Below are 15,176 nucleotides of genomic sequence, written 5' to 3' on the forward strand. Positions count from 1 at the left end.
TGGTTGCACTGGTTTTAAGGGGGCCTGTTCTTCCACATAAAGGTATTTGTGTATGTAGGGGTGGATATGATGGTCAAGCAAATCAGGAATTTGTGCTCAGGTACCAGAGGGATGGGCAGGGGGGGTGGGTGTAGTTCAAAAATTGGAGTGGATGGACAGAAAGGTGGACGCAGTGCGGTCAGACGGACACCACGGGCTCACCACGCTGCACATGCTGAACGGAAAAGTCCTGCGGAGTTCGGCTGACAAATGAGCCTGTCCGCGGGCGGCGGGGTGGATTTCCTACTGCAGCTCCAGCGGGCGGCTGGAAAGTAAGTCAGCATCCAGAGAAAAGCTGTGGAGAACCGAGGTCCCCTCTCTGACCTGCGGCACATCCCCGCACCCCCCGGGACAGCCTCCCGGGCACCCCCGCATCCTTCTACCCCCCCACCCGGGACAGCCTCTGGGGCACCCCCGCACCCATCAGGACACCCTCCCGGGCACCTCCGCATCCTTCTACCCCCCGGGACAGCCTCCCGGAGCATCCCCGCACCCCCGGGACAGCCTCCCGGGCACCCCCGCATCCTTCTACCCCCCCCGGGACAGCCTCCCGGGCACCCCGCACCCCCCGGGACAGCCTCCCGGGGCCCTCCCGCCCCCCCCAGAACAGCCTCCCGGGCACCCCCGCACCCCGCTCCACCCGAAGGGGCTCGGAAGCGGTTTCCCGGGGGTGGCCCCCCCCCGCCGCCCGCACCCCTCGGCTCTGCCGGGGCCGGGCCGGGGGCGGCTCTGCCCCCCGCCCCCGCCGCGCCATTGGCCGGCCTGGCCCGCCCCGCTCCGCCCCGCGCCCGGCGATGTCTCCGCCGAAGTTTGCCGCGGCGGGCGCCGCACGTGGGAGCCCCCAGCACCGGCGGGGCTGCCGGCACCGCTTCGCACCCCCCTCCCCTCCCTCGGAACGGCAGCGGGGGAGGCGGCTTCTCCCTCCCCACCCCCCCCCCCCGCCCCGTCCGCGGGGGATGCCCCCCTGAAGCGCCGCCGCCGCCGCGGCGTGGCCCCCGCGCTGGGGATGCGGCAGCGCGCAGCCCCCCGCCACCGCTGAGCGCTGCGCGGAGGGGCCGCGCCGGGGGGCGGCCGCGGAGCATGGCCAGGGCGCCCGGCCGCCGCCTCGGGGTAGCATGGCCGTGAGCGCGGCGGCCGCCCCCGCCGCCGAGCCGCTGCCCCGCAGCATCTTCAAGAAGTTCCTGGTGATGCTCTGCTCCCTCCTCATGTCCCTCTACGTCTTCTACTGCCTGGCCGACCGGTGCCAGACCCTGCCCGGACCCATCATCGCCGCCGGCGCCGCCTCGGAGGAGGAGGAGGGCGGCGGCGGCGGGTACCTGGGGGGCTCGGCCGAGCTGCCCCCCTGGCAGGCGGCGGCGGCGCGGCGGAAGCGGCTGCTGCAGCGGCTCAAGCAGCGGCGGCGGCGGCAGGAGGCGGCGCCGGGCGAGGAGGTGCCGGCCGGGGGCGGCGGGAGCCGGGCCGGCGGCTCGGGCGGCGGCGGGGGCAGCGCGGCGGGCACGCCCGGCACCCTGACGCTGCTGCTGGGCGAGGGCACCAAGCGGCTGCCGCAGGCCATCATCATCGGCGTGAAGAAGGGGGGGACGCGGGCGCTGCTGGAGTTCCTGCGGGTGCACCCCGACGTCCGCGCCGTCGGCGCCGAGCCCCACTTCTTCGACCGCAACTACGAGCGGGGACTCGCCTGGTACAGGTACGGGACGGGCCGGGCCGGGCGGCGGCGGGGCCGGGGCCGTGGCCGAGCCGGCAGTGCCCCCCGCTGGCCGCCGAGCCCCTCCGCCGCCCGCCCGCCCGCGTCTGCCGACCCCCGGCCCCGCTGCCCCGACCCCTCCCGCGGCCCCAAGCCCCGTCGCTGCCCCCCGAAGCCCCGGCCCCGCTCCCCAGACCCCCCCGCCCATCCTCTTCTCCCTCCCCGCACGCCCCAGCCTCGCTTCCCCCGGCCACCCTTCTCCGTTCCGCGGTTCCCCAGGCGGTCTTCCCCCCCCCTCCCCGTTCTCCCGTGCCTGCTCCCGAATCCCCCAGCCCTTCTCTCTCCCCCCCCTCCTCCCTCCCCGCTGCCCAGCGCATCCCCCAGCCCTCCTGCCCCGGTGCAGGGTCCCCCCGGGGGTGCCCCTCCGCAGCCCGGGGTGCTGCCTGCGGAGGAGGTGGGGGGGCAGTGGGAAGAACAGTGGGTGCCCCGTCGCCCTGGGGACTGCGTGGGGATGCTGAAACAGAGCTAAACCCTCCCCCGAGGAGCACAGTCCCCCCAACATCTTGCTGCTCCCGGCTTTTCACGGGGGGGTGGGGGGAGCTTTGCAAAACCTGTGGCTCGTCCTAACTCCCAGCCGAGCCGCCCCACAGCCCCGGCTGCCTCCCCTTGCAAAGCATCGTACGATCACCTCCTGCAATTCCCAGCCCAGGGATGCAGCCGTTAAAGGCAGCTTTCCTATATTCGCTGAGGAGAAAAAACGTATTTCCCGTGGAAATGTTTCAGCAGCCCGGTAATGATAACCCAAAGTATGTCAGCTCCAGGAGCGCAACCCACACGCTCACCTTGCCTAAGAAATGAGCAAAAAGGTAGATGGGGTTCTTCCTTCAATTAGTTAGTGTTTCATTAAACCAAATAAAAGGTATCATCTCCTTTAAAACGAGACAGTAAACGTTAAAGCCAAGGGGCTGGATTCTCATTAATGTTGTTTAGATGTTTTCCTTCTGTGTTTTAAAGTTAATAGAGGAGCGTCTTCTGGCAGATTCCCATGGAAAGGATTGGTTAGGGTGGGGGCGAAACTGCTTTTTTGCAGAGTGTGTCTGTGTTTGTGGCTTTCTTGAATGAACAAGCAAAAAGGAGAAGATTTCGGGTACCCCCGGAGCTTGTTTTACTTTCGTGTTAAGCCCAGCTATTAGCAGAGAGGAGAGGATGATTTTGGCTCAGCTCGCAGTGACAGTACTGAAATGTGGAGTAGGATAGTACTGACAGTCCGAGTGTTTATGTAAAAGTCTTAACACGTGGAAGTGATGAGCTTCCTTGTGTATCCGCCAGTGTCAGAAACACGCCGAGTTTTTGCAGGCAGCAGAGTGTGGGTTCTCGGAGAAGAAAGATTTCCTTTCGTGTGGGCTGAAGCTGTCTACAGAATTATATTTTTAGTGTGCGCTTATCCAATTTCCACATGCTGACCCTGTATCAGAAAGGAAACATTAAAAACGAATCTGAAAACCCTCAAGAACTTTAATCAAGTCTTGACTTTGAAAAATAAACACATGGCTTTGGGGTGGCACCTACTGAAATTTATGGTGGATATGCAGAAAAGCTCATTTATCAAAGATGCTCTCGAAGCCTTGAGGAGCAGATGGCAGTGGGATAGACCCACTTCTGGAAACGGTGCCTGAGTGAGGAGTGTAGACCTAGACAGAGGAGGAGCCACAGGCATTTAGGGCATAGTACAGTCCTGCGTGTAGAGGATTTAATTTTCCAGAGGTTTGGTCTTGATCTTGCAGCTCTTGCTCATTCGAGGTGCTGCCCTGCACGCTGTTTGTGTAATCATTATGTTTTAGCATTTGGTACATGAACTCTCCCATTAATTGCTACAGTTTGTTTGTTCTGGTATTTGATGTACTGAATTTCACCTTTTTTTTTATTTTTTTTATTAGCCCTGTGGAGGCTGAGGTACAGTGAATTCTTTGTATGGGATTATTCCTTTGAGACCTAATCTTGCCGGCTTTGCTTGTATGAGTAATCTTTACTAACACACTGAGTCCCGGCGTGATGGCAGAGCTGCGGTGTCAGCCCACTGGTAACCAGTTACCAGCCTGTTACAAATACTCATTTAAAAAAATATCTGTCTCTCTCCATGGGTTTGCTGTAATCTTTGATGAGGGTTCGGTGCCAGGGAAATCGCCAGATGTTTGCCAGGGGTCCTGATTTCTTATCTTTGGCATCAGAAGCTTAGGTTTCACGTGCATTTCTGTTTCCCAGCAGTCAGACTAAACAGCATCATTACAAGGTATAAACACTTGGGTTTGCTTTCAGCGCCCGGAGGAAGCCGGCGCGGGCAGCGAGCGCCCTGTTCAAGGGAACAAAAAGCTCTTGGCTGTTTGCAGCGACGCAGGCTTGCAAACGGGGAAGAGTCACCCAGCCTTCGCGGCTGATGGTCGATGCCGTTGTCACTGGAGCCCAGAGGTGGGCTGTCACAAGGATGTCACACCAGGACCACGCCAGGGTGGCTGCGGGGGTCTCGGGCACGAGGGGGACCCCGGTTCTTCCTGGAAACAAAAGAGCAGCTCCGGTAACAGCTGCTTGTTAGACCGCGTGAGGGGGGATGAACAGGGGGCTGAGCTGTGGCTGCAGCAGCAGGATGATGCTCCTGAAGCAGCCGGTTAGATGGTGGTACCTGTAGGGCAACGGCTCACGAGGCACGGGCTTGGCACGCGAAAGTCCTGTCGCCTACTGGGGTGCCACAGAATGCACGAAAACACTGTCCGTTAAATCAAGTGGAATAATTGCTCAGCTCTTACAGCCTGAGCTGCGCCTGTGTAAGAAGGCAGCTGTCCTACCGAGAGGCTGGTGTTATAAAAAACAATCTGAGTGATTTAATTTGGTAAGTGTGACACCTCCATGTGTGCTCGTGTGTGGGTTGAGTATCAAGGGAAGTTGTGTGCCAAAAGCAGCTTTCTCCGTTTCGGATTTACAAGTCCTCTCTTCGTATGGGGACAAAAGGAGGGAGGGGGCAGCCCACAATGCTCGCATTGACTTCCCAGCACAGAAATCTCCGCTCCAGTCCTGAACAAGGCTATTGAGCTAACAGAGTTCAATAGCAGGTGAGCATGGGTTTTAATAGAGTTCAACTGCCATCCCCCACCCCGAATACGGCTGTATACAGCCTGGGGAAAACTCTAAAGAATAGGGGCTAAGCCAGTCAAGTAAAAAAAAAAAATGTCTGGATTAAAAAAAAAGAAAATCTGTATTTGCGGGTGATATTGCGAGTCTGGCTGGTTCCCTCCAATCCTTTGTTAGTCTCGCGCTGATTGAGCTGCCTGTTGGAATGTCATTATACTGTCAGTCACCCCAGGAACATTTATTTCATATGTTTTAATCTCCCTGCCTCTATAGCACCGATGCCAATTTCACTAGAGTGAAGCCAAGCTAATGTCATTAGATTACACCCGATCCAGGGGAAGATGAAAGATGATTCAAAGTTACTCCGTCAGGTTGGGAGTTTAAGTATCACTCCTCCCCAATGCTTCCAGAGCTGGGGAGTTCTGTCTCCTAATTAATGTCCTCTTGGGATTTTTCTCCAAGGCTTTTTTTTTTTTCCCCTCCTTCTATCTAATCTAGGCAGCACTGATGTTTCCGAGTCAAAGGGAACAGAGAACATCTCAGTTGCTGAAGAAGTCTGGGATGGAGGAAAAGGAGGTTTGTTTAGGGGGAGGACGTGCTTCCAGCAGCTGGGAGCAGCTGCATCCCACCTTGTGCCGTTTCCCGTGCTCTGTGCCTCAAATGATGGTGAAATCGGAGCCCTGGGGATGGAGGAGTCGGGCTGCTCCTGTAGCAACGGATGGTCTGGAGTTCCCTGGGGTTTTGTGGTCACCGTAATTCAGCAGCACAGTCCGGGAGCGCTTTGTAAGCGTGGAAGTGAGGATGGGAGCACAGGCTTTGGGGGCAGGACTGTGTGGATGATGCCGGGGAGAGAGACTTCAGGGGAGGGAGTACAATTCATGAAAGATGGAGCAGGACCAGACGGCCATCAGGAGGAAAGACCTTGCTGCAAAACCCTCTGCGGGAGGGAGATGCTGTAGCAGTAGTTGCTTTAAAGTGATCTTCTGCCTCACCTTCCTTCAGCCAGCCTTGCAGCCTCTGCAAGAAACACCAGGTCTTTGACTGTGTTCAGGGTGTGCCCAGCCCAGAACATGGGTTGTGCCGTTGGACATCAAGTTTGAGCCCGTTTGGGTTTTCTGCTCCCTGCTGCGTGCACGCTTGCTTGTAGGAAGGTCTGGTTTAGCAGCGCCTGCTCATCATCTTGGGAACATCTCGTCTCCCAAACACATCTGAATTACTAACAGCATCAAGCGCAGCCTGCAGCAGTTTCTCTGGAAATTGCAGCTTGGACAACCACATGCTGAAGAGGATCAAGGTCCTTGTTTATTTATTAGCTGTGTAATCAGATACCTCCCCATATTGAGTTCGTGGTGCCAGGTGCTGTATAAAAAGGGAACAAAAGATGGTCTTGGCCCCAAAGTGCAGGTAATTCACTGTAAACAACAGGTGGATATAGGCTGAGACAGGCGCAAAGACAGTGGAGACTTTGTTGGTTGGTTGGGCAGCGTGGGTCTCCTGGTCAAGGAGTCATTGGAGATGGAGGATGAGGTGGGTTTATGGGTGGTTGAAGGGACCTCACCGTGCTGGGGACGAGCAAAGGGCAAGAAGGAGTGCGTTGGAAACGCCGATGAGATCAGGGCTGGGGTCATTGAGTCTGTTGTAAAAAGACAGTAACTGGTTCTGCTGCTCATGTGCTTTGCCGCTGCCTTTGTGCGTGATCCGGACTCGGATACTCCAAGGCATTGCGGTAAAGATTTGAAATAGTTTGAAGGTTGGTACCCTACTGCTGGAGAGATGCCTTGGTGTGTCAGTTTGCCCATCTGTAAAGTGGGAAGAAGTGACTGCCCTGTGCTGCAGGGCTAGGACAGCAGGGTTGTGACTCTGTGGCACTTCTCTCCAGTGCAGAAATGAGGTGCTCTATGGAGTCTGAGCTTGCTGGGCTATGCTGTGGGTTAATTAACACCCAAAGCAGGTGAACCCTGCCAGAGCTGCTGGCAGAGGTCCTGCAGCCTCGGCACAGCTTCAGCTCACTGTCCTCTCGTGGCGAGGAGGACTGCCATCTAGCGTGCACACCTGAGGGATGGCACCGTCCAGGAATGGCACTGTCCAGGCACGCGCCCCTCACAAGATTGAACTGCAAAGAGCTGGGGCTGGGCTCTCCTCTTACTCCTTAAATAAACCCCAAAGCGTTATTATTTTGGGTGGTTCTTTTAAGCATTTTGCAACTATATGTATCACTTCTGTTTTCTGTTAATGAAGAAGTTCATGTCCAGGGTTCGTATCTGTTCCTGATGATCGGGTGAGCTCCTGAGTTGGCGTATAAGATGTCAACCCCATTCCCATTAGAAAGCATCAAAATAAGTACTTTAGGATTTTATTGGACTCTTCTCTCGGCAGATCCTGCGGTCTGCACAGGGAGATACTGGGGAGGTTCAGAAGTCAATAGACCCCATCCTCATCTTCAGTACTGATTCACGCCCCGGTCCCTGGGGCGCGGGCGGCTTGAGAGCATTGGCACCTTCCTCATCCACCCCACGGCTCTGCCTGGGCCTGGGGCGCTTGGAAACTGGGGCTCCCCCGGCCCTGCCTGCTGGTGCTGAGCAATCTTGAAAATATGGCCTCAACTGTCCAAGATTTTGTCAGTTAAATTCATAGAGCTGGGTCTCGTGAAAAGCAGTGCAAAGCTCCAGCTGGCTGGCGCGAGAGCCCATTTATGGCAAAAATTGTGATACTCTTTAGAGAAGCAACAGATTCACCCCGCTTAAACCACTAGTCCTCCTTTAAGGTCAGATCTTGCAAATCCCCACCTATGCACGTAGCCTGTCCTCCTGCCATTGGCTTTGCTGCCATTGGGGGGGGCTCCTGGGAGTAATTATGTTGAGTCTGGGGTCCGGGGCCGTGCTCTGGTCACACCATCACCACCGATATGTCTGTTCACTGCAGCTGAGCTAGTATTTCATCCTGACCTTTTGAAGTCTATAATAAGAGCAGTTAGGTCTGGGGAGGGGGAAGAGAGCTGGTGCCTTTCCAAAGAGTTTGGAGCAAACAACAAGTGATCAGAAAACCTGAGAATAAACCCGCTGCGAGCCCCTTCCCTGACGCAGGCATTAAAACTCCTGAGCTGTTAATTATGCTTTTCCCTGGAGAATATCGAGGTAACCCAAACTGCTTTCACAGGGAAACAGCAGAGGCTGGCAAGGGGGAGCAGGGGTGGTTGTTGTGGCCATAAATCTTTGCAAATTCTCATTATGTGCAGGTATTCTGGAAAGGAAGTGGATTAGGTTGCAGTTAAGGTTGTGTTGCTGGGGTTGGATACTGGGGTCTTACCCCATTACAAAGCCCTGTGTGGGTCAGTGGGGCTGTTCATGCAAGGTCTGTAGGACCGGGGCCATCCCGGGGATCGTGACAGAGGCCAGTGTCTCTGCCTGTCTCCTGCATAACCCACCTCCTGGGAAATACAGGTTTTCATGGTTTGGAGTTAAACATGTTAACCTCCAAACTGCACCCTCCTGAGCCCTTGCGACTCCCTGGTGGGGGTATGTGAGCAGGATGGTGCCCGCAGTGAGAATATAAATAGAGTTGCTCGAGGAAGTGAATTATTCTTGGCGTTTCTTTCATCAAATGATGTGATGCTGCAGGAGGAAATCTTTCAGCAAAAGAAATCACCGGTTCCCTTCGTGCATGGCAAGACCATCCTTCTTGCTTCCTGGAAGTGAGGAGATTCATAACGTGCTCTTTCTGTTGCAACACCATCTGTTGCAGAGATATAAAGATCCCTGCTCAAACTCCCCCAGGCTCAAGGCTGCTGCCGGGTACATCTCTGGTGGGAGACAGAGGAGAAACTTCCCATTGCTGTCCCAGGGGAGCTTTGGAAACCTCATGTGGCTGTTTTCCCCGCTGTCGAGCAGCCGTGCCCAAGCATTGCATGAGAAAATCCCACGTGGGCAACTCCAGGTATCCGGGCAACCTTCCTTGCACAAAGCCATGAAGATCATGGATGCCAGCACAGCAGCTTCAGCGGGACCCTGCCTGGCTCCCAGCTGTTAGCCGGAGATGGAGCAGCCTCCCCTGCCCCGGCCACACCACTCGGCTCCAGTTCCTGGGTGCAGCCAGTGGCTGGAAACTGGGATGTGAGCAGTCAGATCAGGTCTGACCACAACCTCCCTTCCCACACCTTCCCCTGGTGAGAGATGTTCGTGTTCAAGCGCAACATCATGATGGGAAGTTGGCTGTTTATTTATTTATTTATATCTCTCTCTAGTGGGATCTTTTTTTGCTGAAAATTTCAAAAAAGCCGGGCTGATTTGTTCTGACATCGCCGTTGGAAAAGGGCTCCCTCCTGCAGCTTGTGCTCTCTGGGGAAGCCTTTTATGGGAAAATATCAAATCCAATTGTTTTGACTTCCGTGTTTATCTGATGGTTTGTGTGTGTGTATGCTCACGTGTGCATCCTTGGGCTCTGAAGTGTTGTGTTTTGTCATTAACATTTCATTTCTGCTTTCATGGTATTGTATTGTGATGTCAAGTATCATAAACCAACATCTTTCAACATTATTTAAGCACTTTTGTACTGTCTGGACTGTTTGGGAAGCCCTTTTGGGGGAGAAATTCCCAAGCGTTGGCATGTTCCAGCCTAGGGCAAAACAAGAGAGAAAACATCTGGATTTCCCACCTGAGGGAAGCTCTGTGTCCTGACCCCTCCGGTACAGGGTTAGCGAGTGGAAGGCAGGAGATGTGATGGCCCAGGAGGAGTGCTGTGCAGAGAGCCCCAGGAGGTGGCCTGGCTTGGCTGAGACCCCCAAAAACATGCTCCAGGATCAGTGACCCCACGGTGCTGATGTGCTTCGAGCCCCGGCAACATTCCACCTGGAGATGCCGCTTTGCCCATTTTGGATCTGGACTTTGTCAGCTCCGGAGTCCTTTTCCCTGACTGGAAATTTGCTCCTTAAATCCCTTTGGTCTCAAACATTGCTGGACTCCAGGTTGTGCCTTGCCAAGTTTTGCTTTAAGCCTCAGTAAAAAGGTGTTTGGGAGGACCCTGGGTCACCCGATGCAGCAAGGCTTTCCCTTGCTCCTGTTGGACCTGTGCTCGCGGGGGGTCCCCAGGCCTGGATGGGGGGAGCAGTGGGGTACCCTGGGTGCAATTAGTGTTGTGCCATTAATGTGCTGTGATTTGCATAGGTAAAACTGGTGACGGCGGGAGGAGGCTGTATGATGTGCCAAAGCCAGAAGTGGGGGAGATCTCCCTCCTCTGAGACACAAATGCTGGGTCAGCGGCCTCAGCCATGGTGTTTCTCACTTTCCAAAACCATGCTGTGTTAGGAGGTGTTGGCAGAGCCATGGCACTGCCGTCCCCCCCGGGTCTGGCGGCCGGTCCCTGGGTTAGTGCCGTGCCACGGCCATCAGCAGTGTGGGGGGAACAGAGAACGTTCCCCTCTGCCAGTGGGAAAACAGGCAGAAAAGCACCCAGAGCCTCTGGCAGAGCAAGATTAGCACCTAGGACCTCCTGGCATCTAGCTCCATGCTGCTGTTGGTCTCCTCTAATTGTAGTAGGAAGGGAGGCTGGCTGGTACAAGCATTGGCGATGGGGGTTCAGCATGCGCTGAGCTTCCCTTGGCATCAGCTGTGTCCCCCCCCGGTGCTGCTCTGCTCCTCAACCTGTTCCTCTTGCTGAAGGTCACGGAAAGTTCCGCTGACTCCTCTTACAAGGGTTGAGGGGACTAGTCCCCATGTCCGGGCTAAGTTCCAGCTCAGGTAATTCTAGTCTCTGCCTCTAAAAATTAACTCTGTGGTTTCAGCTGGCTCCAGTCGTCTTCGTTCCCCATCCACAGACCTGTGGGCACCGTGCTGCTGGCAGAGACCCACCACGGGGCTCGGGGCAGTTGGCTTTTGATGGCTGGGAAGTGGTCTTTCTTCTGGTCTGCAAGGTGATTAGGGTTTTTCTCTACGCAAAAGCTGCGTGTCATGGCAAGGGATAAAGCTAATGTTGTACGATAATCCTGCCCTCTTGCACTGCTGAACTATGCTGTGTGAATATTAATATTTGCCTATAAATGTTTGCCTGGTATTTATCAGTCTTGTACCTGTGTGACAACGGGCGTTAGCTCCTTCATCATCTCTAAAGAAGGAAAAACTGAAAGCCAAATCTCACTGCCTGCAGAGCTGGGTGACAGGAGCGTGGTTTGGGGTCGAGAGCTGGTTCAGCCGCCTCCTGTGCAGGGCTTGGTGAGACCCGGCTTGGGCATGTTGGTTCCACCAACGTCTGGCTGCCCTGTGTGCCCTGTCCCAACCAGCTTCCCCAGCAGGGCAGGGCCACAGGGAGGAAGAGGAGGAGGAAGGTGCTGAGCACAGGCATGTGTGCACAAGGATGCACTGGTGCCTTGGTGCTCGCTTTTCCCCAGCCCGGCTGCATTAGGGGCAGCGGGAGCAGTGACCGGCTCTCTCTGCAGCCTTAGCTCATGGGGGGTTACTGGATTTCTTTCTCTGCCAACGTGTTAGAGATGACTTGGCTTACCACGCGCTGGGAAAGCCCTTTCCACCTGCCTCTGGGCTGGGGGCTGTCGCTCCTCCAGCTCTCCTGCTGTCGCAGGGTTGGCTATGTCTGGAAGTCCACTTAGTTGCGTCTTTGTCTCCTTGGGTGCTCCCTGTCCATCTTACATTTCCTCCTCCCCTGAACTCATGTGCTGTATTTATCAAGTGGCTGTGAGCTCTGGAACTCTCCCAGGAAGGGACCTCTTGAGCTCTGCTAAAGACTTCATGCAGCCTGGGTCCAGAAGCTGCTGAGGGGGAGATTTCATGGGGTGGCTGAGAAGGCAGCAGCCGTCCCTCTCATGTCTCCATCAGTACTATCAGCAGCAGGTTGGAAAGAAGCAGAAAAAGGGACTTTTTCAAACAGCGTGAGATTAAATTGTGAAACTGGCTGCCGCGGAAGGTTTTTGGCTAAAAGACTCTAAAAGGGCTCCAGAAGTGCTTAGCAAAGAAAGATGCATCAGGAGCTGTTAAGCATGAGGGACCAGAAGCAAAGTCCAGCTGAGGGAGTCCCCAAGCCTCGGCTGGGGACCCAGGGGTTTGCTTCTGCTGCTGGCACAGGGAGGCTCATCTTCCCATAACTGTTATCGGTGGGGAAAATATGATTGGTGTTCTTTGGTTAGAAATACACTTTCTGAGAGGGGATGAATTTTTCTGGTTGGCATTGAATGGCTGGTGGCTGACAGCAGAGAAGAGAGCATTGCACTTCGCACCCACGGTCTGGGTCATTTCAGTACAAATGACCATCGAACGCCTGCTGAAGAGCCTGGATGTGTGTGTAACTGTGTTAGTTCATACCAGATGCAGAGAAAAAAAAGAAAGGTATCATTTATCCCCTACAGGCTAGTAAGAGCTGGGTAAGCATGGCTGAACTTTCTGAAGCATCCTTTCGGATTTATGCGCTTCTAAGGTACCCGAGGCTGCTCCCTCTGTGCAGCAGCAGCAGGCAGGGGCTGGCAGTGACCTGGCCCCATGGGCTGAGATGCTGCAGCCCTGTTGGGACTGATGTTTGCTTTTGCAAATGTTTGGAGTTGTTTAAGGTCCGACTGCTGCCCCGGCTCTTCATTTCTGCCTGCCTGCTAGCGAGTTTTGCTGCCTGGATGGAGGGCATGAGCCCTGCTCCCCTGCCCGTGCAAACCTGCCTGGGTTTAAAGGGCTGCCGGAGGTTTCTGTGCAAGCACAAAATAACCAGCCCATCCATGGGTTTGGATGGCTGGAAGGTGATATGTGCCCCAGGAGAGACGCGGCAGAGAGAGCTGCATCGCCGGGTCCCGCTTCCCGCGGCAGGAGGTCACGTAGCAAAGGGAGAAGCATCGTCCTGGGGAGCAGGGGAGGGGGAGCGCAGAGCTGCGTGCTGGGGCTGCTGGAAGGAAAACTTTCTGCCAACACTCGTCTTTCCAAGAAGGTCAGCAATGCCAGCTTGCCAGGAGCGGTCTCTCCATTTCGTAGCACAGAGGTGAAGGTATGAAAGCCCGGACATTAAATGCCTCGCACCAAACACCAAGGCGTTTCTTGTCTGGCTGCTGCTGCTCCTTGTTTGAGCTAAGGTGGCCGGTTCGCACCTTGCGGTTCCCAAGTGTAGCAGGGTCTGGCTTAGGCTGGACCCTCCTTAGGGCAGGAGATGGGATTTTGTTGTGCACCTGCGGCAATAGGAGAGCTGAGCTCCTGGGGATGGTGTGGGCATTGCCACCGCACAGATGATGTGCGCTGCATGTCTCTTGGGTTGTGTCCAGGGCAGCGAGGAGGCTTTGGGACACACTCAGCGTGGCTGGGTGGTGGTGAGCAGGGGCCTGTTCTGTTCCGTGCCTCAGTTTCCCCATCTGTGAGATGGGGTTATGCTGATGAGCTCACTCATAAAATACTACAGTCATTGCTAAAGCTGTACCTAGGGGGGCTTTGGGGCAGAGGCGCTCAGCCCCCAGAGCTGCCTTCGTAACGAGTCATGATGCCGCTTCGCCTGCTTGCTCCTGGCTCTGCCGCCCTCCCTTCCAGCAGCAGTAAATCCTCTGGAAGAGCCTCAGGAAAAAAGAATTTAGTAGGACACACAAGCGGTTAGCCCGGGAGCCTCCAAAGGGGCCAAAACGGGGGGAAGGACTTCACGGCCTGACCCAGATGCAGTGCACAGCATTTAATTGAGTTTGACCGGCTCCAGTGCCACAGGTCAGGGTCAGCCCCAGCAGCAAAGCTCACCGAGGTGCCGGAGCCACTCGGTTTGGCACTTGGACAGGCTGAGCTCTGCCCTGCCTGCGCGGGGGGTCGCGGCCCTCAGTCACATCGCGGGGACCCGCTGCCACTGCGGCGCGATGCGGCAGGGTCGGCGAGCCAAGCTGAGAGCGGCGGGTTTCAAGGGGGCTGAGTTTTACAGCTTCATCTGCTCGTTGCTTCCTAATTGCAGTTGAGTTGTTTGGCCAAGTGACAGCGAAATGTTGGGTTGCAGCTGATGCCTGGATGTGTCCCTATTTCTGGCACTGCCATCCCTGCAGCCCAGCTATTCAAGGGGCTTCGCGACAGTAAAATCAAGCATTCATTGCCCTCCCTTCCAGTCTGCCCCAAAACAGAGGTGGGAGGAAGAAATCGATGCTTCCTCATCACCGCATGCCTCTGCCGGGCTGTGCGGCAGGGCAGCAGCTCACCTCCCCAGCTACCGGAGCAGGGCACCAGCATGGCAGGCAGTTTCTTGCAGCAGCTAAGAGTTGAAGCCATGAGCTTGATTTATCCATCGGGATCCACCAGCCTTCCCAGGCTAGACATAAAACTTCTGGTTTCCTAGTGTACCTCTGGATTCTTTGCTACATGAGAAATATGCTGTTGCAGCACTAGATTTTTAAATTATTATTTATTTTTGGACAATATAAGCATGTCCCCAGCACATGCTACTGCTGCTTTCTCGGCTCTCACCCCAGAGCAATGCCCCCAGCCCTGCTCTCGCTCAGAAGCTGCCTGGGCCCAGTCACATTACAGCCCTGGGAAGGTAGAGAGGAAAGGCGTCAGGGTGGTGACTGCAGAGGCGAAGAAGGAATTTGGGTGTGTTTCCTCTGGAGTAAATCTGGCTTAAAATTATGAGTGACTCTGGATTTTATTAAAGCCCTGAAGGCAGGACTTGGGTTTGTTGGCCCAGTTGAGCAGCGTTGTAAAAGCTGGTGTAAGCCTGCTCCTAATGAAGGAGCCCAAGCCTGGGTGACCTGCAGAGCCATGCTCAGCTCTGGCCGCTCCCAGGGGCTTTCTTGGCCATCACCCCTCTGGGACAGCCAAGGGTGAGTGGGGTGGAGGAGTCTGGACCCAGACTGGAGCCCACTGGGTGTTTTGGCATGGATGAGGACACAGGTCCCCTCCATCCCTGGGAGTTTCTGCTGAATATCCCACGGTCAGCCTGGGATGGGTGCCCTGATGGGTCTGGCCTCTGCTCATGGTCACCTTCGCGGTTACCTTGGTTGCTGGGAACCAGCTATTCCTGGAGCCTTCCCTTTTCCTTGCACATCTTCAGTATAAAGCCAGCTATATCAGACGAGTGAGTTTTGCACCAGCAGCTGAGCCTGCTGTCACAGGAGTCTGTCTGAGCAGGCTGTGCTCTTGCCTCCCTGCAGCTGCTGGAGTTGCCCAGCATCTCTGGATCTGCAGGTGGCTTTGCCCAATGTGGGGAATACATTTAGGAGTTGCTGTTGGCTTCCCAAAGATGCATCAGCAAAGAGATCTCAAGGAAGCTCTGTCCTGGCTGATCTCCTAAGCCAGGTGTTAAATGCATGGCATATGCTAGGAAAGGGCTTGGAAGGGAAGTGCACCATGCACTGAAGGCCATCCCGTCCCTGCTCTGTCCTTGGGAGGGG

The 15,176-nt window shown here is 55.7% G+C and overlaps 1 protein-coding gene across 1 annotated transcript in view; it reads left to right on the forward strand.

The window, feature by feature from the left end:
* Positions 1–994: 994 nt before the first annotated feature.
* Positions 995–15,176, forward strand: part of HS3ST3A1 (heparan sulfate-glucosamine 3-sulfotransferase 3A1) — a 40,281-nt gene continuing 26,099 nt past the window's right edge. Inside the window, exon 1 of the mRNA XM_075044871.1 lies at positions 995–1,726. Within this exon, the coding sequence (XP_074900972.1) occupies positions 1,155–1,726 (572 nt within the window). The 5' untranslated portion in view covers positions 995–1,154. The remainder of the gene's footprint in view (positions 1,727–15,176) is intronic.

This window comes from Buteo buteo, chromosome 13 (assembly GCF_964188355.1).
Source record: "Buteo buteo chromosome 13, bButBut1.hap1.1, whole genome shotgun sequence".
NCBI lineage: Eukaryota > Metazoa > Chordata > Aves > Accipitriformes > Accipitridae > Buteo > Buteo buteo.